Below are 22,768 nucleotides of genomic sequence, written 5' to 3' on the forward strand. Positions count from 1 at the left end.
ATCAGTCAGTGAATATCAATTTCATGACATTTATAATATCGATTACTGAATTAATAACACTGAATAAAAAGCCAGTCTAAAAACATTGGTCAGGCGTGTTGTTTATTTGGACAACACCATATAAGATGACATGGCATGAATTACTCTTTATGTGTTTTTTTAATCGTCATCATTAAACAAGAACATATGTATTTTTTTCCCGTCAGCTTTACAAAAGTCAAAATGTGGTGCCTGTTTTACATATACTTCCGGGTGGGTGGTTTTCAAAATAATAGTCATGGAACTTCAATTCACTGTATCCATTGAGAGGCCAAACATCATCAACAAACAAATAGTATCAGTAAATTGGCAAAAAAGTTTTACAATAGGCAACACTGGCCTCATGCCTTAAATTAAAGTCGTTGACTAAACAAAGCAATGAAAATACTGCACAGCGATGGGCATGAGGGATTTATCAGCTATTATATGTTTGACCCAAAGAACTGAGACAAACATTCCCATCATCCGATGCTTCCTGGTTATTTGGTCCTAACTCTTGTCTCACAGCTCCTCCAAGTGAGACATACATCATGCTGGTCTCCCTGCAGAGGTCCACTGAGTCTGAGGGTAAAGGTCATGCTCCTGCCAACAGAGGAAGTGGTTGTCCAGCTGCTTCAGGTCGGCCACGATCCTGAACTCCTCAGCGTGTCGTCGTGTTTTTAAACAAAGTGGTGGTGCTGCAGTCCTCAAATGCCTTTTTACCTACTTTTGTTTTAATTCTTTTAACATCCACCGTGATTCTAGATCTTGAAGAAGATCCGTGTGATGGAATATGCTACAGAGGTTTGTTGAGTAACACTTATTTTGGGTGCAAACAGGATGTTGTTGCAGAGCATTAAGTGTCTTTTCAGAGTATGGTCAAACAATACTATTCACTTATCCATCAGTAAAGAAGAATTATAAATAAAAAGCAAAATATCTATATTCAAAATGTGAATGTAATTTCTGTACATTTTCTGGTCATGAGTATTATTCAGCAAAATGTACTAATACTAATTTAAAATGGTCCCTTTCATATATTGAATTGTACAAATATATTGTTATTACTTCATAGAACAAGTCTTTTGGAGGAAAGGGTCACAGCCTCACAGTTGACTATCAGACACAGCGATGTCAATACCTTTGCCAGCTTCTCCTCTGCCCCTCTATAGCTCCTCTATAATGTCAGGACATGATGTCGGCGGTGTAGGTCTATAGTGAGAATGGCGTTGGCATGTGAGAGAGCCCTGCACTATTTGCAGTTGTTGTGGACTTGAGAAAAGCAAGCAGAGATAGTTCTCTGAAAGATCGAAACCAAAATACCACGTAGACCTCCATCAGCGTCTTCATTTTTTTTTTCTCTCTCTTTCACTCAGATTTTTATTTTGGGAAGAATTTTTAGATTATTTGTAGTGACTGCAAGCTCCACAGTTTAGCTTTCTATAATTATACAGACAGTCACCTGTGCTGTATACAGAATATCCCCCCCAAAACTGTATTACTCTATTACTTTTCTTGATCATGACACTAGAATAGTCTTTTCCTATGGCATGGATTTCACAATATTATGTCGCAGGACTACGCAATACTTATTTATTTTACTCATAATACTGTCCGTGTTAAAGGGCCTATGTTGTCCACTGGTTAGATGTTGCTCCATGTTAAGTGCTGGGTCTTTGTGTTAAACATGGTGTGTTACCTCCACAGTTAGTTTGTCAGGGAATGTGAGCTTTGATTTCAATTTAGATCTTCCTCAACAAGTTTTTTCCAAATCATTTGTATCTAAGAAAATAAAAGATGTGTTGTGTTACAATAATTTTGTGTAAATGTGTCTTGTGGTTCATGTTTTGCATTTCTCTAGATGGAGTTCATTGATCTAAATAATTAAGAAAAAGAATAAACATGAGGGTCATATAAAGTTTTTTAATTGTACAAAACGTTTTGTGAATATTACTAGCAGGTTTACTACACATTAACAAGACACAGGATTAAGGTACAGTATATTAGTTGGAGTGATGATCATATTTCGGACAAAATGTTAGGAAAAAGAAAAGATGTAAAGGTTTACGTGTAAAAAACAAAACAAAACACCCTACTAATGGAACAGATGAAGCTAAAACTTGACAGCGCCACACATATTCTATCACATCAGAGAACTCCTCCTCGACTCCTCGAAGCTCAAGGACAAAGTAACTGTTCCACTGCCAAAGCTCACCCTCGGCTTTCCTGAAGTCGGGTCGTTGCCATTGGTCTTCAGGCTGATGGACGATGACGGCGTGGAGGCAGAAGATCCACCAGTGCTGCCCGACCTTCTTCGTGAAGCCGTGCTATGCTTTAGAGTAGCCTTTGCCGCCACTTTGAACGCGTGGGCTGAGGTGCTGCACCGGACCTCCTCGATGGTGTTCCGGGACGGTTTGAAAAGGATGATGTAGACCTTGTTGAAGAAGATGCAGGCCAGCATCCCAAAGCTGGATGCCAGTATGGCAATGACCTCCACCGCTGAAACAAACTTGCCGTAAGTACTGAAGTAGGCAGGGATGAAAGAGATCCAAACAATAAAGAATATGAGCATACTGAAAGTGATGAACTTAGCCTCGGTGAAGTTTTCTGGAAGTTTCCGTGATTTGAATGCAAAGAAGAAACATATAGCGGCAAGCAGGCATGTATAGCCAATAAGAAACCCAAGAGCCATTACAGAGCCTTCGTTACATGTGATAAAAATCATCTCATCTATGTCATAATTCCTGTAACTTGAAGGAGGGGCGTTGTACAGCCAGACCACACATATCATGACTTGGACAAATGTGCACAGAAACACCAGCAGGAACTGTAGGTTTAACCCCCACCATTTACGATGGAGACTTGTCGGGATCTTGGCTTCAAACACCAGGAGGACTCTGTTTGTTTTCACAAGGATGCACGAGATACAGAGAACAAAACTGATCCCAAAGGCAGGTTGGCGTAAGCGGCACATCCAATCCTGCGGCTCTCCTATGAAGATGAGGGAGCTGGAGAAGCAACAGATGAGCGAGAACAGGAGGACGTAGGACAGTTCTCGGTTCGTGGCCTTCACTATTGGGGTGTTGCGGAATCTGACAAAGACGGCCATCACGAAGCTTGTCAGGGCAACACCCAGCGCTGCACATATGGTCAACGCTATCCCGAAAGGTTCCGTCCAGGAGAGAAACTCAATTTCCTTCAGGAAGCAGAACGTGTGGTTCCCATTGGACCAGGAGTTATTTGGACACTTGGTGCAAACACTGGCATCTGTATAAATAAATAAAACGTTATTGGTGTTTGTACATTTTAAACTAACAACAGAAGCTATAAGGTGTAACTTTTGTGTGTATATGAATGTTTGAACTCTTTATACCTTTGTGAGTACTGTACTCTCCATCGGAGCACTCAGTGCATTCAAAGCAGCATGTGGGCATACTATCTATGATGCCCTTTCTTGTGCCAGGATCACAGTCCTCACTGCAGTTCGAGAATGGCACCTGGAGGATGTTAAATGGAAAGAAAGGTTACACACAAGTATGTCGTTTAGAGGATGTCACACCTGGCAAAGATTGTTGAGCCGTATGTGGACATTTTTTATTCATGAATATGGGTTACACAAAACAAAAATTAATTTGATTGATTAATTGCCAATATTTCTCTCAGGAGATAGTGGAGAACAAAATATTGCAAATATGTCAGTTAATATTGGACTTTCATTCCTGATGTGGACATTGACATGACTCTTAGAGGTTGCTGATGTCTATCAGCGTTTATAAAGAAGCAATTGATATATTTCTCTATGTTTGCACCTTGTTTTATTGTCCCCAACCTGCTGTGTGTTGAAATATGTTGCATTTCAACTCGAAGCCCCAGATGACCTCAGGTCTTTTTACTGAGATCATTTAAGTGTAAGTTGCTTTCCAGTGAAAATGGAAGCCTTAAAAAGTTGTGATAATGTATGTTTGTAACAATCTTCTTCTTTATCTGAAGGTTACAATGACAGGAAACACAGGAAACACAGGAATGCACTGATAAGAACATCGACCAAAAATAGCTTGACTGACCTCTGAACCGTATCCATTCCACAGAATCTTTGTCCTGTCGATGAGCAGTTTGGCCCCTCTCTTCGCGTGCATGTGGTAGTATCCAACCTCCTCGAACACCACAGAGCCGTCTTCAGTGGACCTGTGCCAGTTTATAATCATGTAGTTTGCAGCCAGGTTGTCATTCTCATCAAAGTGGATCTTTTCCCCCATACTGTTGGTGTAGTTTAAATGTCTCAGCTGCTTCAGGACCTGAGGGGCAGAAACACACATTTTGATGATTCACATATGGAAAGAAATTAGGTATTTAACAGCTGCGTCTGAGGGGGACCTGAGGAATTTTACCTGCCAGGCTTCCATTTTCTTTATATCTGCACAGGAATTGTTTGCAAAAAGTCCATGTCCGGGTGTGCAGGTAAGAATGTCCTGCAGGGCCTGTGCAATGGAATACACTGCAACATATACATTATAGGAGATGCGAAGGTGTGTGTAGTCCAGGTACGGGGTCTCAACGCTTGTGATGTCTTCCTCACCTGTGCACAAAGGCCTGAAACTAGTGCTGCCACATTCTTGCAGCCTTGGACTGTCCTCCAGATAACAGTTGAAGGTTTCTTCCCAAAACTCCCTGACAAATTCATTATGACTGTCTTTCTTTGGTTGGACATGTTGTAAGAACTCCCTAAAGCCTGGTATACCCCCCGCCTTCAGAGCAAAGCCAATAGTTCCTGCCACGACGTCAAGATACTCGGGTTTGGCAATAAGGGAGGAGCTGGCCCACGCTTCGCTGGCTAGCCAAATGCGATCTGTGATGTTTCTCCTGACCATCTCCTTGATTAGAGGCTCGATATCCGGGCCGCTGGCGAACACAACAATTACTTTAGCAGTGGAATTCTCGATCCTGTCAGCCAGCGCTTGGATTTCATGATCCTCAGAGTACTGAGAAATAAGTTCATTCAGGTGAATGCAGATGTCTCGCTCCTCCATTTCCTTCTCGAACTTTTCAATCCCTGGTCGTCCGTAGTCGTCATCGGAGGCCACAGCAATGACCCAGTTCCACTCGAAGTACACGATGATGTCTGCCATGGCTGTGGCCTGGTACTCGTCTGTGGGAATGGTTCTCATGAAGGATTTGTACTGATTCTTGTTGCTCAGTAAGCGACTTGAGGAGGCGTAGCTGATCTGAGAGGAGAGATTTCAGTTTATCAACCGGATTTTTGTTGTGTCGTGCTCATTAATGTTCTTTGATCAACTTGAAGGTTTTGTCATTTTGTGATAAAACACATGGTCGAGACCTCTCACACAATTAATGGAATACGTGAACGCAAGATCCACAACACAACTGCAAAAGTCACAAAAGTGAGCAACAATGGATCTTAACAATCACATGAGCTAGTTACTGCTACCATCATTTTTGAAAAACCAGGCCAAGCTAACCATCACTTAAAATGTTATACTTTTTAATTTAAAGTGTTACAGTGCAGGCTCTTGTAGCGTTTTTCTGTTGTTGCTCTTTTATAGTTGCGTGGTCACTTTCTATATTCATGTTGAGGCTTTGGCATTTGTGTTTTCCTTTTCCACGTGTATGAGACGTCTTTGCCACCGTACATTTGCTCCTACTTAAGTTCATGACTCAGCCAGAGTATTAATGGTCTGTGACTCACCTGAGGAATATAAAATAGGCCGAGTAAGTTTGCAACTGCTGTGGAAACGGCAGACCCAGCTGCTCCCACCACTGCAATGGTTGATGGGATGTGATCAGTGCAGTTACAGAATTCATCTAAATTCAGTGAGTCAATCTTATTTTGTGCCACAAAGCTGAGGGTAGCTTCCAGGGCTTTTGACACCGTGTTGCATGTGTCAAATATCCTGTAGCCCAGACTGATGTTGGGCAGGAGAGTGCTGCTGTTGTTAATCTCATCAATTGCAAAGATCATGGCCTGGAGCCAACGGAAACCACGGAAATTGAACCTGCAAAAAACATCAGAGGGTGGATTCAGAAAAGTTGAAACGAATAACAAATTGTAAAAAAATACTCTGTCAACAGTCGTGTTTTTTACCTGACACACTGTGTGGATTCCGGCCGCGCTGCAAGGTCTTGGTCTTTGGATGAAACACCAAAGTGTATCGGGAAAAGACCACCGAGTAAAATATCTCCGGTCATCTGTGCTCTTTGATGGGGCCCGTAAGTGGAAATCACATAACTGGACCCCAAGAGTATCAGATAATGCAGAACCAGTTTCATCTTTACTTTTCTCCTCTAATGGATAATAGATTGGTGTCTAAAACGAAGAGTGAAGCTCTTCTCAGCATAATCTTCTCCCACAAATTGGCCTGCCTCGCTGTTTTGTGTTATTCATGATTGTACAGAAGAAAATGCCTGCCAGTGGGAAAAAGGGGGAATAGGCCACAATCACATTAGATATCCAAATTTTCCATGTACAAAAAGAAAATTTTCACCACGAAATAAACATTATTCTTATTCTGTGGCAGTTTGCAAAAGCATCTTATACCCTACTACTTCAATACTCTCCCAAATAACACAATGACACAATGGTGAAAAAATGGTGTTAGAAGCCAACACAACTAAAGGCTGTTACTAGAATACCCAATTACTGTATATAAGTCTGTTGAGAGTTGACTTCCCCTGTAATGTCTCTAAAAAAGAGATGAATCTGAATGTTTAACACCTCAGCCACAGCGTGGTCGTGTAGCTGGAAATATCCACCTGAAACCAAAATAGACGCAGGATTTACATCAGCCGAGAATGAAGTCACACACTAATGACTCTCCTTCCTGCAAAGGCTCGGTCTCACGCTGTGGCCAGTGAACCCAGTCACCATGGAGAAGAGCCATCGCAGCCTCACTGCATCTGGCTAATACTGCTGGAAAAATGCTGCGGCAGAGCTGCGATAATGAAGTAACTACCAGCCTTTAAGAGCCACTCTTTGCCCCCATTAACAATTATTAAGAGAATGTTCTATGCCGAGTCATATAAAATCTATTTTAAATTATAACGGACATTATTTTTAGACAGAAAGCTCATTGTGCTTTTAGGAAAATCCCCTAATGTCCAATAAAAGTAAAGTAGAATATTATTATGCATCCAATGTTCTATAGAAACCAATGTCCCCTTTCACGTTTTTGTAAATAACCAAAAAAAAATTAATAAAATATATATATAATCTCCACTTGTTCCAAATAAACAAAATCAATAAGACCTGATTTCTAGCAAAGTGCAATCGGCAAAGAAATTGACTGTTATATCATGTAATGTTTTAAATGACTGCAATAGCTAAATAATTTAGAGAGTTTTTTTAACTCTCTAAAACTATTCTTCTTTGATTTTTAACTCCCAAAGTTAAACTATTAAAACAACAAACATGGACTACAACACAGAATCAGACTTACCTGGTACCCGGCCGTGTGTTAATCAATAAGATACACTCCAAGACATCAATCTGCAGCTTTGCACTGATTTTAAAGCCTTTCCCCGAATTTTCCAGGGTGATGAATGAATTTACTGGAGAATGGTTTTAGCTTTCCCCTTTCTGCAGATGAATCATTAACCGAGAGGGGTAGTCCATTTCCTTCGGTAATGAAGTCTACTCACAGTTCGCTCCCAAACCAAAGTCATCTCAATGAGTCGAAAACTGACTAAACTTTAATCTTATCACATTTTAAATCTTAAACAAGGTTCACATTTTGAAGTGGCATCACGCGACTTTCATTTCACCGATGGAAAAAGTTTTTCCAAGTAAGGAGAACACTTAATACAACACAAATTCAAATACATGTTTTTTGAATATCCAATCATCGCTGCAGTGTTTATATGGGATTCAAGATTCAAGAGGCCCAATAACAACATATGGGGAAGTTAAAACTTTACATTGACTTGTGTATTTAAGTGTCTTTTAATAGATGAGCCAGAACTCACACCGCACCTCCTCCTCAGAGTACAATGATTCGAGTAAGTACGTGAAATAATTTCATGTACAAAGTAATTGTTTTCGTTCACTTATATTGTTTAATAGTTTGTGAAGCACAAACTACTGCATCCATGTTGAACACAGGGCTTCTACATAACTCGATGTTTGAGTGACTGCAGGACTATTCATGAAGTCAGGTGATCCTGTGCTCATTTAAAAGTAACCATGTATATGAGGACAAACATTTTGATGCTGAATGGAGGCAAAATAATGCTACCATCATTTATCATTTGCTTAAAGAAATGAATGACATATTTTGACAGTCTTTGTACAGTCCTCAAACATTTTTTCTGATCCGGGCATTTTCAGAAATGGCACGTACGTCTGAAATGTAACAAGACGTGTCAAAAATGTTTAGTTCACGGCGAATGGGTTTTTCCTCACATTTAGCGTTCTCTCTCGGCCAGATCGGAACACAGTCTCGTACACGGCTGCATTCAACTGAAAAGGTAAGAAGCATGACTTTCTTAAATCTAATGAATATTCTACTGGTTTTGGTCAGAGTCAGTAGGAGTAGGTCAGTTTGTCTTAAAGTGTGATGTGTTCTAGTTCAGAATGAAAAGCTATAAATGTACTATGATGAAGCTACAACTTCTTTTCACATGCCTTTACAGCAAATCGCTCACAGGGGACATGAAATGCACAACTGGATTATGTTTAACTTTTATATGAGAACGGCAGCATTTGATGTCTAAATTGCCACTGTGCTTAGATTTTCTAAACAGAGATTTATCTCTTTTAACCAGAAAATGTTATTGAGATGGATACTTTCTAATTTGTCTTTTGACTTGTGTCTCAGCTGTATCCAATTTTTTGATGTTTTGTCTGGAGGTTTTACAAGATGCCTGGAGCACAGATTCTACCGTTCCTGCAGAGTCTGACGCGTAGGAAACCTCTGGAGCCCGAGGGCGAGGAATCCAACTTTCGCCGGAGCCTGACCACCCTTGACCTGGTGGCTCTGGGGGTCGGCAGCACACTTGGGGCCGGGGTGTATGTGCTGTCGGGAGAAGTTGCCAGAGCCGTGGCCGGGCCGAGTATCATTATCTCTTTCCTGATAGCGGCAGTGGCCTCAATATTTGCTGGACTGTGTTATGCTGAATTTGGAGCTCGCGTTCCCAAGACTGGCTCTGCCTATCTCTATAGCTATGTGACTGTGGGAGAGATTTGGGCTTTTATCACCGGCTGGAACCTGCTGCTGTCATATGTCATCGGTAAAGACTGTTTGTTTTTCAATTTTCATGTGCAATAATGCCGCAGCCTCTCTTTTCCCATAAACCACCTGGTGACAAGTCTCAAGTTTGAAATAAAGAGAATAATTTATGAACATCTATGCGAATTAACCCATTTGGTGTCTCCTCCTCGTTCACTGTTTATTAGGGACATCGAGTGTGGCCAGGGCATGGAGTGGGACCTTCGATGACCTCATTGGAAATGTCATCGCCAACTCTCTGGGGAAACAGACTGCTATGGGTTTACCTGGATTAGCTCCTTACCCAGACTTCTTTGCAGCTGCTCTCATAATGCTCCTGGCAGGCGAGTTTCATGATCAGATTTTTTGTTGCAATTTTTCTGATCTTTTTTATTTCAATGTCTAAAATAAAGTGGGAGAAACTATTGTTAATGCATTTTTGCATTTTTGCATTAATATTTTATTGTATTTTTGATGAGTGAAATTTCATGCTGTTCAAACACACGTCTGACTTTATATTTGTGTGTTTTGTTTATAGGGATTCTTGCATTTGGTGCAAAGGAGTCGGCAACAGTGAATAAGGTTTTCACTGCGGTTAACGTCCTGGTGTTGCTATTTGTAATCATCTCTGGTTTCATTAAGGGTGACATCAACAACTGGTACACCACCGAAGACACTATCATAAATGCATATGAGTAAGTATCATTAATACATGCTTCACCTGCAGACCACAGAAACAAATTAATTAAATTCCTACCTCTTACTTTGCCGTGTTCGGTAAAACATAGTTTACAGGCTGTTAGTGTTAAAAAGAAATATTAAACTGACTTTAAAATATTGAAATACCAATTAGTTTGTAAATTATTGTTATTTGTTCTCTGCAGAAACCAAACGTCACTGAATGATACCTCCACATATGGCAGTGGGGGATTTTTCCCTTTCGGCTTTGAGGGTACATTAGCGGGTGCGGCCACCTGCTTTTATGCATTCGTTGGATTTGATTGTATTGCCACAACAAGTAAGTTAAAAGAGGTTTCGCTATTACACAATCAGAATGCATTTCAGGCGTATGCTCACCTGGTACATAATTGAGACAGAAACATGTTAATATAATCCTGTTGTTGTGGTGCACGTACCAAAAAGGCTGAAAATGAAATGTAGTATAGATAAAGCACCTTTTACACATGAGCAGTATTTACTTTGTTGGACCACACTTACACACAAACTGTACATCCAAGTGCAAGCAAAAAATGTGTATAACTTCAATATGTATAACTAAATGTGTTTTTCTATAGGTGAGGAGGTTAAAAACCCACAGAAGTCGATCCCACTTGGTATCGTGGCATCTCTCCTCATCTGCTTCTTGGCCTATTTTGGAGTGTCTGCTGCCCTGACTCTCATGATGCCCTACTATTTGCTCAGTGTTCACAGCCCACTGCCTGCAGCCTTTACATACATCGGTTGGGGGCCTGCGAAGTACGCAGTGGCTGTGGGATCCCTCTGTGCACTGTCAACCAGGTATGAAGCACACTGGGTCTTTCAAAAACCAGATACTGTTCCACTGATCAATTTGATACGCTGTCCAGTTAGTGAATTGGTATTTTACATGAATAGAAATACATAATCGTTGGCTGACATGTAGAGCACTCACAGTAAAGGAGGAGCACAGCAAACCCAGTTGTCGTTTATGGAGCTATCTGAGTTTTTTCCTCACAGCCTTCTCGGATCAATGTTCCCGATGCCTCGCGTTATCTTTGCCATGGCCAGGGACGGACTTCTCTTCACTCCGCTCAGCAAGCTCAGTGACAGACAAAGTCCTGTCATAGCAACCCTGGTGTCAGGGGTTGCAGCAGGTAAACTTCACACAATAAACATCTCAGCCATGAACTGTCTTCTCTCTGTGTTTCTTTTAACAAATCCCTTCCTGTTTTGAACCTAATTGTTCATCCTCAAGCTCATTGCTCAACACACACACTACACGGATTCTAAACAGCTAAATGTATTTATTTAGAGGAGGGACAATATTTGGCAAAATGTTAATGTTTTCCTTTTCTAGCTGTATAGTGCAGAGCAGAGTTAGTCTGCACAAACTGTTCCGCAACTGACGAGTTCAAGCGCACAGTGTGTGTCTTTGACTGTAAATACACCAGTGACAGGTCAGCCGTGTCCAAATCAACAGTAGAATCACAAATGATCTACAAATATTACTGATTAGAAAAATGAAGAATTGATGACCTAAAAAAAAAGGAAAAATCTCTAACGTATTAATTATGTGTATTTTATTTGCTTCATCGGTTTCTTTGCCTTGTTAAATGTTATTTGAGCACTGTTAAAAGCACAGTTGATACAATTAATCATTATTATTAATATAGTCTCTCTGAGTCTTACATGAATTATAAGACCAACACTCTGGACTAAGCTATTGTGGAAATACAGGTTATTGATATGAGTGTCAGATGGTAATTTGTTAAAGCCTCTTCTTCTTCTTCTTTTTGTTATTATTCCTGTTCTTTTAGCTATCATGGCGTTGGTGTTTGACCTGAAGTCCCTGGTTGACATGATGTCGATTGGAACCCTCTTCGCCTACACACTTGTTGCCATATGTATCCTCATATTAAGGTATGAGTCATCATAATCAAACATGTAGGATATTATTACTGTAAACTGGTCATTGGCCTGGTGTGTTAGAAACGTTAATATTACGCTTGGTTTACAAAAACTTTTGTTCACAAAACAATAAACTCCCTGTTTAAATACTGCTATATCAACCATTTGCCTGGGTACATTCATTGACATTTCCTCACTTTGCAGATACCAAGCAGACGTCAGTGAAAACTCCGGACACAGCGAACCAGATCCTTTTACCATCCATGAAGTTTTCAGTCCTCCCTCACAACCAACTTTACGGACGTCAAAAAATGTCTCTGTTCTAGCTGTTTTTACTGGTAAGTGATTCTTCTTCCTGTCATCCTTGAGTAACTTTGTTTACATATATATGATTTCCCTCGGAAATAGTCATTGGAACTTACATTGATCTCTTCAGTCTTTTTAGCTATCGTCCTGAGCCTCCTCATATCTCAAGCTGTAGACTCCCTGCAGGCCCTGGAGTGGTGGAGTCTACTCTGCGTGTCTGTGATCGTACTGATTCTGCTACTCATTATCTTGATCATCTGGAGACAACCACAAAGTTCAACAAAAGCTGCTTTCATGGTACATCTCATCTATCTTAAAGTAGCAATCTCAAAGATTTTTTTATAAACAAATGTTTGTTAAGTCACTGTCTATCGCTGAACTAAGCAACACAAATCTGATTGAGCCTATGGCCCATGGTCCTACATGCCAACAACAGACACAGGCTTTGCATTGTCTTTGCCATTGAGCTTAGAGCTACAGATAGTAACCATTCAAAATGCATCGAGGAAACAGTGATTTTCTGCTAATCAGTTTGAAATATTGGTGGGACGTCAATGTGTTTCTTGCTACATTAAAGCTTAAACAGGGAATTTGAGTATATATTTTATTTTATTATTTTAATTTTCCTTCTTCTTATGTACAGGTTCCATTTGTGCCATTGCTTCCTATAGTCAGCACCATTGCCAATGTCTACCTTATGGCTCAGCTTGGATCAGACACATGGATCCGCTATGCAGTGTGGATGGCAATAGGTGTGTGAACAATAGCTCTACAAAACGCACGTTTCATTGTAACAAAATGTGTAACAACATCAAATAACCTTGGCCAAATGACATGTGTGGTGTGTCTTTTCTATCAACAGGTTTAATCATCTACTTTTGTTATGGGGTTCGGCACAGTGTGCAGAAAGAAAGGCTCCAACATTCCCCCAACCAAGTCCAATTTCACAGCATCACCACTAATGCACGGCCAAACGGTGGAGAAGATTACAACGGCTAAACCGTGGTTGATAGACTGATGAGAATATTCACTGGGCACAATGAAGCATTTCAGTCATGACCTCTGACCTCTATGTTGTTTTTGTTACCTGTGATTTTAAATATATAGAAAACATATTCAAGTATTTTATAATAAATAAACAAATTAAGACATTGTATAAGTTCCGAATGGAAAACATTTTGCAGGTTTGATATAAAATGCTGTAAATAAAAATTATTTTATTATGGCACCTGCATTCCCTTTATACATGGTACTCACAGTATAGGTTTCATATATGTATGCCAGTTAATAGTCAACTAATATTGTATTTGTATTATTCTTTTAACAATATGTATGTTGAATAAACATGACAAGAGAGTCTCATCTGCTCCTACTTCCATCTTTCTTTCTTTCCCCTTGTGAGAACCTCGTTAACACACTTTTACTTCCACACTAGGTAACACGTTCTGATCAAATGTCAGATTCATTTCAAACACGTGATAGGAACTCATGCAAGGCGTCTTGGTTTGAGGAGGGCGCAGTTTGAATAGCGCACCGTGTGAACCCGGGTTAGCCAATCAGGAAGGCAGAGAGCGCGGAGCTCTAGCCAATCGACGAGTTGCCCTGCAGGGGAAGCGCATTGTTCAAAAACCAAACCCAGTCGGGTGAAGCTCAGCTGAGACTCAATCTCACACTCAGGATCTGATTCACAAGGACGGATTCAGTTCAACACTGTGTCTTCTCTTTCACTAACTTAGGAATATTTAGGAACAGGAAACCAGGCGCTCCTCGCACTTTGAAGGCTTCGAGGTAAGTGGAATCCACCTTCGCTACAGGCTAAACAACAAAACAGCTGTAAGCTACCATAAAGCTGTAATCGCTGTATAATAAAAACATATCGTGCTTTTATTATATCAGTGTTTGTTTGGTTCGGCTAAAGCTTCTCGTGTTCGTTCATTTACACCCTTTGTTTTACGTGTTCACGCTCTTAGTCCAGCGTTGAAACGTGTGACTCCTCTTTTCGTCATGTTTCCAGTAGCTGAGAGGAAGTTAGCCTGCACGCTTAAACGCGGTTGCATCTAAAGTGAAGTCTTTGCTTCAGCGTCATCGATGTTTCTGTTCATTTCAATTCTGAGAGACAAATGCAGCAAAGCTAAAAAACCTGTCACGACAAGCTAGAGCCCCGCGGAACTATATACCTGAAGAACTGCTCGAGCAGGTACTGATTGACTGGGAAGGAAAACAAGGGCTTCTGTGTGATCTCTCAGCTTGTGTCATGGCACACCCTTGATTTGGACTTATCCTCCCGTCCAGCGAGGTGCTGCCTGAAGACTGTTGGAGTTAAACACTTCAAACACATATCATTCTGAGTTTTTTTGTTTTTTTTTAGATGACACGTGTTTTTCCTTCTCTCCTGTGAAACCACAGTTTCGATTGAGCTCTCCATAAAGAAAAGAACAAAAACCTTTAACCTTCATGTTCTTCAAGCGGTTTCTACTATCCCCAATCACTTAACATTGAATTTTTTTCTATTTAATGAATTGACAACACTTTTTACAATTCTGATTCCACTTACTCTAATTTTATTGAGTTGTAATTGATAGGGAAAAGGTTCTTTTGATTTCAGCAGAAGGCTGCAGCATAATAACAATGTGAAATACAGTGGTACTGTGTGGAGTAAACGCCTCCACCAAGGTCACCTTGTATTCAAAAAGCTGTACCAACTTTCACACACTCTTAGATACCACTTCCCAGAATATGGATTCTCGCAATGTCAATGTTAACTTAGTGGAAAAAACTAAGTTTCATGAAACTCCATCCATTTGCTTCTGTGTAATCTTGCTTACAACGAACAAAAACACAAACAGACAGGGGTGAAAACATAACCTCCTTGGCACATGTAAAAATGTGAAGGTGGTCTCAAAACTTCCCAAATGCACTGTGTGTTGTGATTACTGTCTTACCAATGTTGTTTTCTTGCATCAGGTAAGCATGGCACTGTCTTTGTCCTCCCCGTGCGTGTGCCCCTTTGATGAGGAGGAGGAAATTGCCGTGTTTGAGTCGACTGCAGCAGAGTTCGGGGGCCTGGCACGACCACTCCACCCTGAGCTCTCTGTGATTTCCCCTGGCCTCGATCGCCGGCCGTCCATTTTAGAGCCGGTGAGTGTGGACTCTGTCTCTGCAATAGTCCCAGTAATGTTTTCATTTAAAAAAAAATAAATATTGAGCATTATTTACATATCACGTTTGTAAAACCTTCTTATTTAATGTTTTGAAATCTCTATTTTTTTTTTTACTTTTACTCCCTGCCATTGTCAAGCCATTCACAGGCTCAATGAATGAGCACATCAAAACAATACTCTATTTTCCTCTGTGTTAGAAAACTGCCATTTGATGTCTTAAACCTGTGTATCTAGAAACTCCCAGTGAAATCCGGATTGGTGAGACAAGGTAGTGGTGGTGAAGGAAATGCAGACAGGGTGAAGGTGTATCTGCGCATTCGACCTCTTACTGAGACGGAGAGAGAGAGGGGAGAAGAACAGGTGAGGTTTTTCTACACAATAACTGCAGTTATACTGCATGTGGAATAAATGATATACTTGTATCTTTTTGTAAATAAAATACATCCATTGGTTACAGTATGGTTCACTGTGCTAAATGTTCACTCTTCATCTCAGGGTTGTGTGGCTGTCCAGGATGAAGAGACTCTGCTGCTCAAAGCTCCAAAGGAGTCTCAGAACATGAGGACTGCAGAGAGGGGCATCACCCAGAGCATGCACAAGTTCAGTTTCTCCAAGGTACACCTGTGCTCTGTGTTTATACAATGCACATAACACCTGCTGTCAAAATTATACAGATTTTTTTTTTTAAAAGGAGAGAAATAGTGGTGCTGGGAGGATTACCTATGGAAGTGAACACTAATCTAAACAGGTTTTTCATTCATGGCACTGAAAGCATTGATCGATCAATTTGGGCTTATGAGTTTGAATAGCAGCCAATGTCTTTAATTGTGTAGGAGAACACCTGTGTAATGTCCATGTCCAAGTTAATAGACCACATTTTTTTAATACTATCCCTCTTTCATAGATCTCTGGAGCAGAGACCACACAGCAGCAGTTCTATGAGAGCACGATGAAGAAGATGGTGAAAGACGTGCTTCAGGGAGAAAACAGACTCCTCTACACTTATGGTGTCACCAATTCTGGAAAGACGTACACCATTCAGGGTAAGATTTGATTGTTTAACTAATAAAGCCCAGGGTTGGTAACAGTGTTAGTGTTTTCAGCTCTATAAAAAAATGTTTGTTTGTTCTTTGACTTACAGGCAGTGGTCGAGAGTCAGGCCTCCTGCCCCGAGCTTTAGCGTCTCTCTTCAGGAAACTGCAGGGTCGCCTCTACGGTGCCATGGACCTGAAGCCTGTCATGTATCAGGATGTGAAACAGCTGGAACCCAGTGAGGTCAGGGTGGAGGAAATCCGCAGAAACTCTCTGCTCAAAGAGGTAAACTGAAGAAAAGTTTAATGGTTCTTATGATATGAAACGAAACATGCAACTTCCTTGTTGTTACAATGTGTCAGAGATGGTGTCTGTAGCTCTAGAACAGATAATAATAATAATTTCTTTCAATTCATTGTCAGCTACATTCATGCAGTGGGCTCAGTCTTGATTGGTTTAAGCCTTAAAACAACAAAAACAGGGTGACAAATGAGAACTTTCTGTCAGAGTGAGATCTAATGTGTCACCATAGCAGTTTGATATCATTCAGGAGATCAGGAGCTGATGTTCTCCCCTTGTGTGTTTTCAGGATGAGAGTTTGATTTCTCGTCGAGGTGGTACCACGACAAACGGGGACAGCGGTCTCGGAGGCCTCTCCTCTACTAGTCACATGGCCAGCTTGCTAGACGGTGAGTAGGGAGTGTGGAATATCATGTTGAACAAACCTCAAATTCACATCTAAGTCAAATTTAGAATGAATTTAAATTCACATTATAAACCAGCAACTGAACCTGATGAATAGGGGTGGGCATTAAAACCAGGTCTTAAATGGTATAGATACACTCTAATGTTATGGATTTGCCAAATTACCTTTTTATCATTGTTTGAGAGATTTAAAGGAAGAAATATAGTTTTTCCGAGCCTGTGCTAAGGGTGAGGGCAGCTTTCACACGCTGCAGCACCATACACAGGCTCAGTGATACTGGCAGGGAGAACTAAATGTTTAAAGGGTGGTTAAAGAATCGATGTTGACAATAGACTCACACAAGTGCAACACATCTTCTGCATGGAAGGACGGGACCACAAGCCATCCGTGGAAACAGGCAGTGAAAGTCCAACACATTCAGATAGAGGAAGCAGATTTCCACCACCAAGTTTATAGTTTTTATGTCGTTTCTGCAATATGTTGTGTATCTGAGCAGCCTGGGTCAACTAGATTAAACAAACATTAGATAATAATTAATAAAAAACATTTACCCAGCAGGTTATGTGTGCATTCATATACGGATATTGTGGGGTCAGATCCTGAATGCATTTATGTTTTTGAAATTGTGGTCCGCTCATTATTTGTATTATGTTTTTGCTGTGTCTGTAAAAACGGATCTTTGACTCTCTGCAGACACAGACAGTGTGTGTCTGGAGCCCGACAGCCTTTCACACACTGGAGGGGACGACCTGGAGGAAGGCATGCAGTTCTCTATTTGGGTTTCCTTCTATGAGATCTACAATGAGTTCCTCTACGATCTGCTGGATGTGTCGCCCTCCATGCATCCCAGGAAGAGAGCCACACTGCGGCTCAGCGACGACAAGCAGGGCAACCCTTACGTGAAAGGTAACGCTGATTCATACACCTGAGCGATAGGTACTTTAAATTGAATTATATATCAGATTAAACCTGGTGAAGCTCAACCCCATTATACAACTTATTTCATCTGATATATGTTACACAAGCAAGAAATGTTAAACAAAAACATGGAATACATAAAAAAAAAATCATTATTTTGTATGATGTTAGTTTGTTTGCTTTGTTGTAACTTTGACTTTTCATCTGGCAAAATTTAAAGTTGTTTTCCCTTCTCGTTACGTCAGATCTCTCCTGGATCCAGGTCCGCAGTGCCGAGGAAGCCTGGAGGATTCTGAGGGCCGGGCGTCGCAACCAGAGCTTCGCCAGCACTCACCTAAACCACAACTCCAGCCGCAGGTACATTGTGTTAACAGTTGGCCCAAAAAACATTATTTTGATTTATTTGTCAGACTTTAATCCTAAATGTATCCCCTTCACAGCCACAGCATCTTCTCCATCCGTGTCCTGCACATCCGCCCAGAGACCATTTCAGGCCAGACCATGCACATCAGCGAGTATGTCGCCCCATTTTTACTTATTCAAATATACCTTCATTTTATGAGGTCTTTGAAGATATTAGAAATAATAGATTTTTAGCCTCCTACAGAAATAGACTCAATTAAATAAATAAAAATCCAAGTCAAAACACTTTAAGTCTTCTAGCCTGCCACAGGGGCTATCATTAGTTATAGAAATGTATTTATGTCCCTAGCGTCCAAAAAAATCTAGCACTCTTACTAATGTTTGTACTTATGGGTCAAATTTACCTTTAATTAATATTGCAGCACTGACAAAAACCGACATTATTAGACTTGTGTAATAAATAATTACAGGTCTTATCACTATTTTTATTAAAAAGCTTTCTTTGTGGTATTACAGTGTCTACAAGTATTGAATTTGTGAACCCCGTAGAAATCCTGATTTCACTTTTGGTCTATAAAGATGATGAAGCAGTACTCTGTTTCCTCTTTAGACTGACCGTGTGCGATCTGGCTGGGTCTGAACGCTGTAAAGAGCAGCGCAACGGAGAGAGGATGAAGGAGGCCAACAACATCAACACCTCCCTTTTAACACTGGGACGCTGTATTGCTGCCCTGAGGAACAACCAGAACAACAAGTACGTGCTTGACCTTGACTTAGAAACGTTCTGTGGTGTTGACGTGGTACAGATGGATCATGCTTTCTGCCTACACAGATCCCGGCCTCCTCAAGTGGTGCCCTTCAGGGACAGTAAACTGACTCGGGTGCTGCAGGGTTTCTTCTGTGGCCGAGGAAGCTCCAGCATGGTGGTCAACATCAACCCGTGTGCCTCCATCTACGACGAGACCCTCCAGGCCCTCAAATTCTCTGCCATCGCTACCCAAGTAGGAAACACTCTTGTTTATCTAACTTCTGTGACTTTTATCTTTAACGACAGAGTAAATAATAAGACCAAAGACAAATGAAAATATGCATTATATATAATTTCAGCTGGTTCACGGCCCATCCACAAAGACCAGGGTGGCCTACATCCTGTCTCTGCTGCGCGAGCCGACAGGACATGGCAATGACAGCACGGTGCTGGAAACGGATGAGGATGAGAGTGATGCTGAAGATGGAGATATCACCATGTTAAATACTGAGGTAACATCCTCTGTCTTTGTACAAGTGATTTATATATGTATTATCCCCACAAGTGCTTTATAAAACCGATTGTCTTTACAATACTTAATTTCATTTAATAAATTAACAAAATAATCAAGACATTACAATATTATTACAACATGATGCCTTTGATATCAACTAAAATGAGAAATTATGCAGTGAGTGTGTAGAAGGCACGTTTTTAGGACGTGCACACTGTTTCTAAAAGCTGACTATCTTTTTTAGGCTTTACTTCAGGCCATTGATGTTCTGAAGAGAGAGGTGCAGCGCCAGCGGGAGGAGAAAGAGGCTCTTGAAGCGAATGTGAGAGAGCAGGTGGTCTCCGAGATGATGGAGGTCATCACTGGGATGCAGGATGGCTTCAGGTGAGTGAGCATGTTGCGGTACAACCCCCCTCACGTTCTGTTCCTGTCAAAATGCCAGTTTAAGTTTTCAGGGAGCATTTTTAACAACTATTTCTAACAATGTTTTAAATATAGATATTAAGTTTTGATGTCTTTTTATCTCATAGTGAGACCATGGAGGCAGAAACGGCTCTGATTGAAGAGCGGTACGAGGACAAGATCACTAACCTGCAGAAGCATTTGAAGAAATTCTACAGTGAGGAGCTGCAGGTGAGAGACTTCGTGATGAGCTCATTTCAGTTTTCGTCAGAGTTTTCGATTCACACAATTACCTTTTACTGAAATATTTCCTGAATGCATTGTTTCTAATATCGTATCAGTGCAGTAAGATGTATGTGCTATAAGTTTTCCTTTGAATCGGTTCTCTCAGGAGCGTGACCAGGCCATTGAAGCTTTGACCGAGGCCCTTGAAAAATACAGGGAAAGTGGATCAGTGTCCATGCTGGTGCCAGAGGAAGAGGGGCCTCGGCGTTCTCGGCGCCTCACCACCCAGAAAGAACCCGGCAAGCTGCAGGCCGACTTCGACCAGTGCCGCGCTGAGCTGTTCACGAAGACACAAGGTAGATTCTGACTGGAAGCCTGCTCGGACTATGTGTTGGGGTTAGAAGTGGTGATGGTAATTCACTGTCTTGTTCTGTTTGCTGATGCAGAGTTGACAAAGCTTAAGATGCAGCTGGAAGTGCCGGGCGCATCAGGGACCCTCACCAGTGCCGCTGATCGCAAGCTCGAGGAGGGTCAGCGGGTCAGTCACCAACACGGATGAAGTTTTTTTTGTGCTCCATTGGAGTCAAAACCTTTTTATATAGAGTATGAAAATGTGGACTCTTTCCCAACAGAACCTGCGTCAGCTGCGCCTGGATTTGCAGAGGCTGGGGGTGGACCTCCAGTCTGCTGAACGAGCCTGCTGTCGCAACACAGGCGGGGAGCGACTGCGTCAGATGTTAAATGCTACAGAGGAGACCCTCGCCAAACAGGTAAAACCACACATGCATGGTAGAATACTGTATATTGTTATTTCTGCTATAATATAAGCAAATTGTATAGGGTGTTCTGTTGGAGGAAAAAAATCATTAACTTAAACGATGAAGCTCTTAAACTGAGATTCATTATTTTGTCGGTGATACTTTTAATTACACCAGGCTTAAACTGAATAATCCAATCAAATGTTTCACTTTTCATTTTAGTGTAATAAGATCAGTCTCATATTGTCATTATTAAAAATCTTTCTTTTTACCTCAAACATAAAGTAAAAGTAGGTGAAGCTGAGCTGAGCCCAACATACTGTTGTCCCTGTAACGACAGCATGTAAGTTTCCCTTAGCGCAGTTTGGACAATAATCACATTTCTCCTTCCGTTGATTCTGATCATGGATGCTCTCTTAAGATAACCTGTAATTCAAAGTGATATTGAAGCGGCCTCTTCTTGAAGTGCAACTCTCAATTTGAAATAATTTGTTTTTCTCTCCCTCTCCTCTCTTCATTAACAATCGTGATGCATAGCCAGCTTTTAAACTAAATTAGGATTTATAACATCTGCACCAGGTGAAAACTGCAAAAGCATGTTCAAGAGCTGCGTTATGCCTCACCCTCTGTCACCTCACCTCCACACCTACCCTTCACCTTCACCTCCTCTGTGGCCTCGTCTAACCCTTTTCACTGACTCCTTCTTAGGACCAGATCATGGCGGAGCTGCAGAACAGCCTGACACTGGTCAAAGCCGACTTGAGGCGGAAGGCGGACACCCTGGCCCAGATTCACACAATCCAGCCCCAGCTGCCCCCGTGTGGCTTTTCTCCCTCCCCTGCACCAGGATCCTGTAAGAGGAAGGGCTGCGGGGCCACTGTAGCATCTAATGCTGAGAACCGGCCTCCACAGAAACGACCATTTTTCCAGACCCTGTTCCCGACACGCACCCCAACACGTAAATACAACACTCGTGCTGGTGAGGAGGGAAACGTCACCCCCTACTCGCGGATCTTGCGGTCTCGTCAGCAATCGCCACCACCCAGCCCGGCCCCCACCCCTCGTAGTCTCAGGGGGAAGTACTGAGCTCACTGAAGGCTCAGGAAATCATATTTTTTTATATTATGCAAGTCATACCTGCTTGTAACTTTATAGTAGTTTTATATTGTTTTTATATACTCGCTTTGCAGTGCAGTTAACTCACTGTTATGCCAAATACAGTTATAATGTTCATGCCAGTGCTTTAAATAAGGTTTCAGTTGAGTCCCTAGGCAATGGAGGTTTCATGAGCAGCGTGACAGTTGTGGACTGGGTGGTGATAGAACATTGGTGGAATTTGTCTTCTCTGCCCATGAAATTCCTCCACATGCCTTTACTATGAGTATCTTTCATTTTTCACATTAAAATGATTTAATTTATTAGTCTGGGAAAAAAATATTTGGCCAAGAATTTGTTCCCTGACAGTTTTAATTTGAAATTTTCACTGTATTCAAATCTACTGTTAACTCACTGCAGTGGTTGTCTACAAAAAAAAACAAGTCTTTGCATAGCTGAGATTTATTTACACTATATACATATATACAGTGTTGAGGCGTTGACATGTGACTCAAAGCATGAAGCGTTTGTGTGTGTTCTTGTTCTACATGTTTATGTAAATATTTCCAAGTGTCTCTTTTCCCTCCGTGTCTGTGATGGACCTTGTTTTTTTTTTTTCTCCATCATTACCAAGGCAATAAATGTTACTAAAATTGCCTGTGTCTTTTAAAATCTGTTCAAAAAGTCCACAGTCTGT

General features: G+C 41.2%; 3 protein-coding genes across 5 annotated transcripts; 2 read left to right on the forward strand and 1 right to left on the reverse strand.

Moving 5' to 3' along the window:
* Nucleotides 1-569: 569 nt before the first annotated feature.
* zgc:175280 (cationic amino acid transporter 2 family protein) lies at nucleotides 570-13,148 on the forward strand. Its single transcript, XM_062406554.1, is given in 14 exon segments — nucleotides 570-613; nucleotides 615-657; nucleotides 793-801; nucleotides 8,889-9,258; nucleotides 9,425-9,580; nucleotides 9,775-9,931; nucleotides 10,121-10,254; nucleotides 10,532-10,754; nucleotides 10,953-11,089; nucleotides 11,753-11,855; nucleotides 12,048-12,181; nucleotides 12,280-12,446; nucleotides 12,793-12,901; nucleotides 13,012-13,148. Coding segments are annotated over 14 exon segments (1,923 nt in total).
* Nucleotides 1,922-7,553, reverse strand: casr (calcium-sensing receptor). 2 transcript variants are annotated; one of them, XM_062406729.1, is made up of 7 exons: nucleotides 7,470-7,553; nucleotides 6,119-6,438; nucleotides 5,723-6,029; nucleotides 4,407-5,240; nucleotides 4,083-4,313; nucleotides 3,392-3,515; nucleotides 1,922-3,285 (listed from the first exon to the last, which is right to left on the reverse strand). In XM_062406729.1, the coding sequence occupies exons 2-7, from the start codon at nucleotides 6,301-6,303 to the stop codon at nucleotides 2,162-2,164; spliced, it is 2,805 nt and encodes a 934-aa protein (XP_062262713.1). In that variant the 5' UTR covers nucleotides 6,304-6,438; nucleotides 7,470-7,553; the 3' UTR covers nucleotides 1,922-2,161. The 2 variants fall into 2 exon arrangements, with proteins under 2 accessions (XP_062262713.1, XP_062262715.1); XM_062406731.1 differs by lacking the exon at nucleotides 7,470-7,553 and having other exon boundaries at nucleotides 2,076-3,285; nucleotides 3,392-3,544; nucleotides 4,085-4,313; nucleotides 6,119-6,240.
* A 630-nt stretch (nucleotides 13,149-13,778) lies between the features above and the next one.
* On the forward strand, nucleotides 13,779-22,727 carry kif20a (kinesin family member 20A). Of its 2 annotated transcripts, XR_009924257.1 has the most exons (20): nucleotides 13,779-13,937; nucleotides 15,114-15,287; nucleotides 15,545-15,670; nucleotides 15,806-15,925; nucleotides 16,215-16,353; nucleotides 16,452-16,627; nucleotides 16,932-17,031; nucleotides 17,742-17,954; nucleotides 18,212-18,323; nucleotides 18,407-18,481; nucleotides 18,940-19,083; nucleotides 19,162-19,330; nucleotides 19,437-19,589; nucleotides 19,836-19,975; nucleotides 20,122-20,224; nucleotides 20,385-20,574; nucleotides 20,665-20,756; nucleotides 20,851-20,988; nucleotides 21,262-21,319; nucleotides 21,685-21,826. XR_009924257.1 is itself a non-coding variant. In XM_062406696.1 (19 exons), the coding sequence occupies exons 2-19, from the start codon at nucleotides 15,120-15,122 to the stop codon at nucleotides 22,060-22,062; spliced, it is 2,736 nt and encodes a 911-aa protein (XP_062262680.1). In that variant the 5' UTR covers nucleotides 13,779-13,937; nucleotides 15,114-15,119; the 3' UTR covers nucleotides 22,063-22,727. The 2 variants fall into 2 exon arrangements, 1 of the variants encoding a protein (XP_062262680.1); XM_062406696.1 differs by lacking the exon at nucleotides 21,262-21,319 and having other exon boundaries at nucleotides 21,685-22,727.
* Nucleotides 22,728-22,768: the final 41 nt, after the last annotated feature.

Source organism: Platichthys flesus, chromosome 15, assembly GCF_949316205.1.
Source record: "Platichthys flesus chromosome 15, fPlaFle2.1, whole genome shotgun sequence".
NCBI lineage: Eukaryota > Metazoa > Chordata > Actinopteri > Pleuronectiformes > Pleuronectidae > Platichthys > Platichthys flesus.

Bases quoted from the DNA above. Each gene is read 5' to 3' on its own strand.
- casr (XM_062406729.1), bottom strand. From the start codon at position 6,303: ATGAAACTGGTTCTGCATTATCTGATACTCTTGGGGTCCAGTTATGTG. The intron at 6,030-6,118 runs GTAAAAAACACG...TGTTTTTTGCAG, and splicing joins GAATCCACACAGTGTGTCAG to GTTCAATTTCCGTGGTTTCC. The intron at 5,241-5,722 runs GTGAGTCACAGA...CTCTCCTCTCAG, and splicing joins GCCTATTTTATATTCCTCAG to ATCAGCTACGCCTCCTCAAG.
- kif20a (XM_062406696.1), top strand. From the start codon at position 15,120: ATGGCACTGTCTTTGTCCTCCCCGTGCGTGTGCCCCTTTGATGAGGAG. The intron at 15,671-15,805 runs GTGAGGTTTTTC...TCTTCATCTCAG, and splicing joins GAGAGAGGGGAGAAGAACAG to GGTTGTGTGGCTGTCCAGGA. The intron at 18,482-18,939 runs GTATGTCGCCCC...TTTCCTCTTTAG, and splicing joins CAGACCATGCACATCAGCGA to ACTGACCGTGTGCGATCTGG.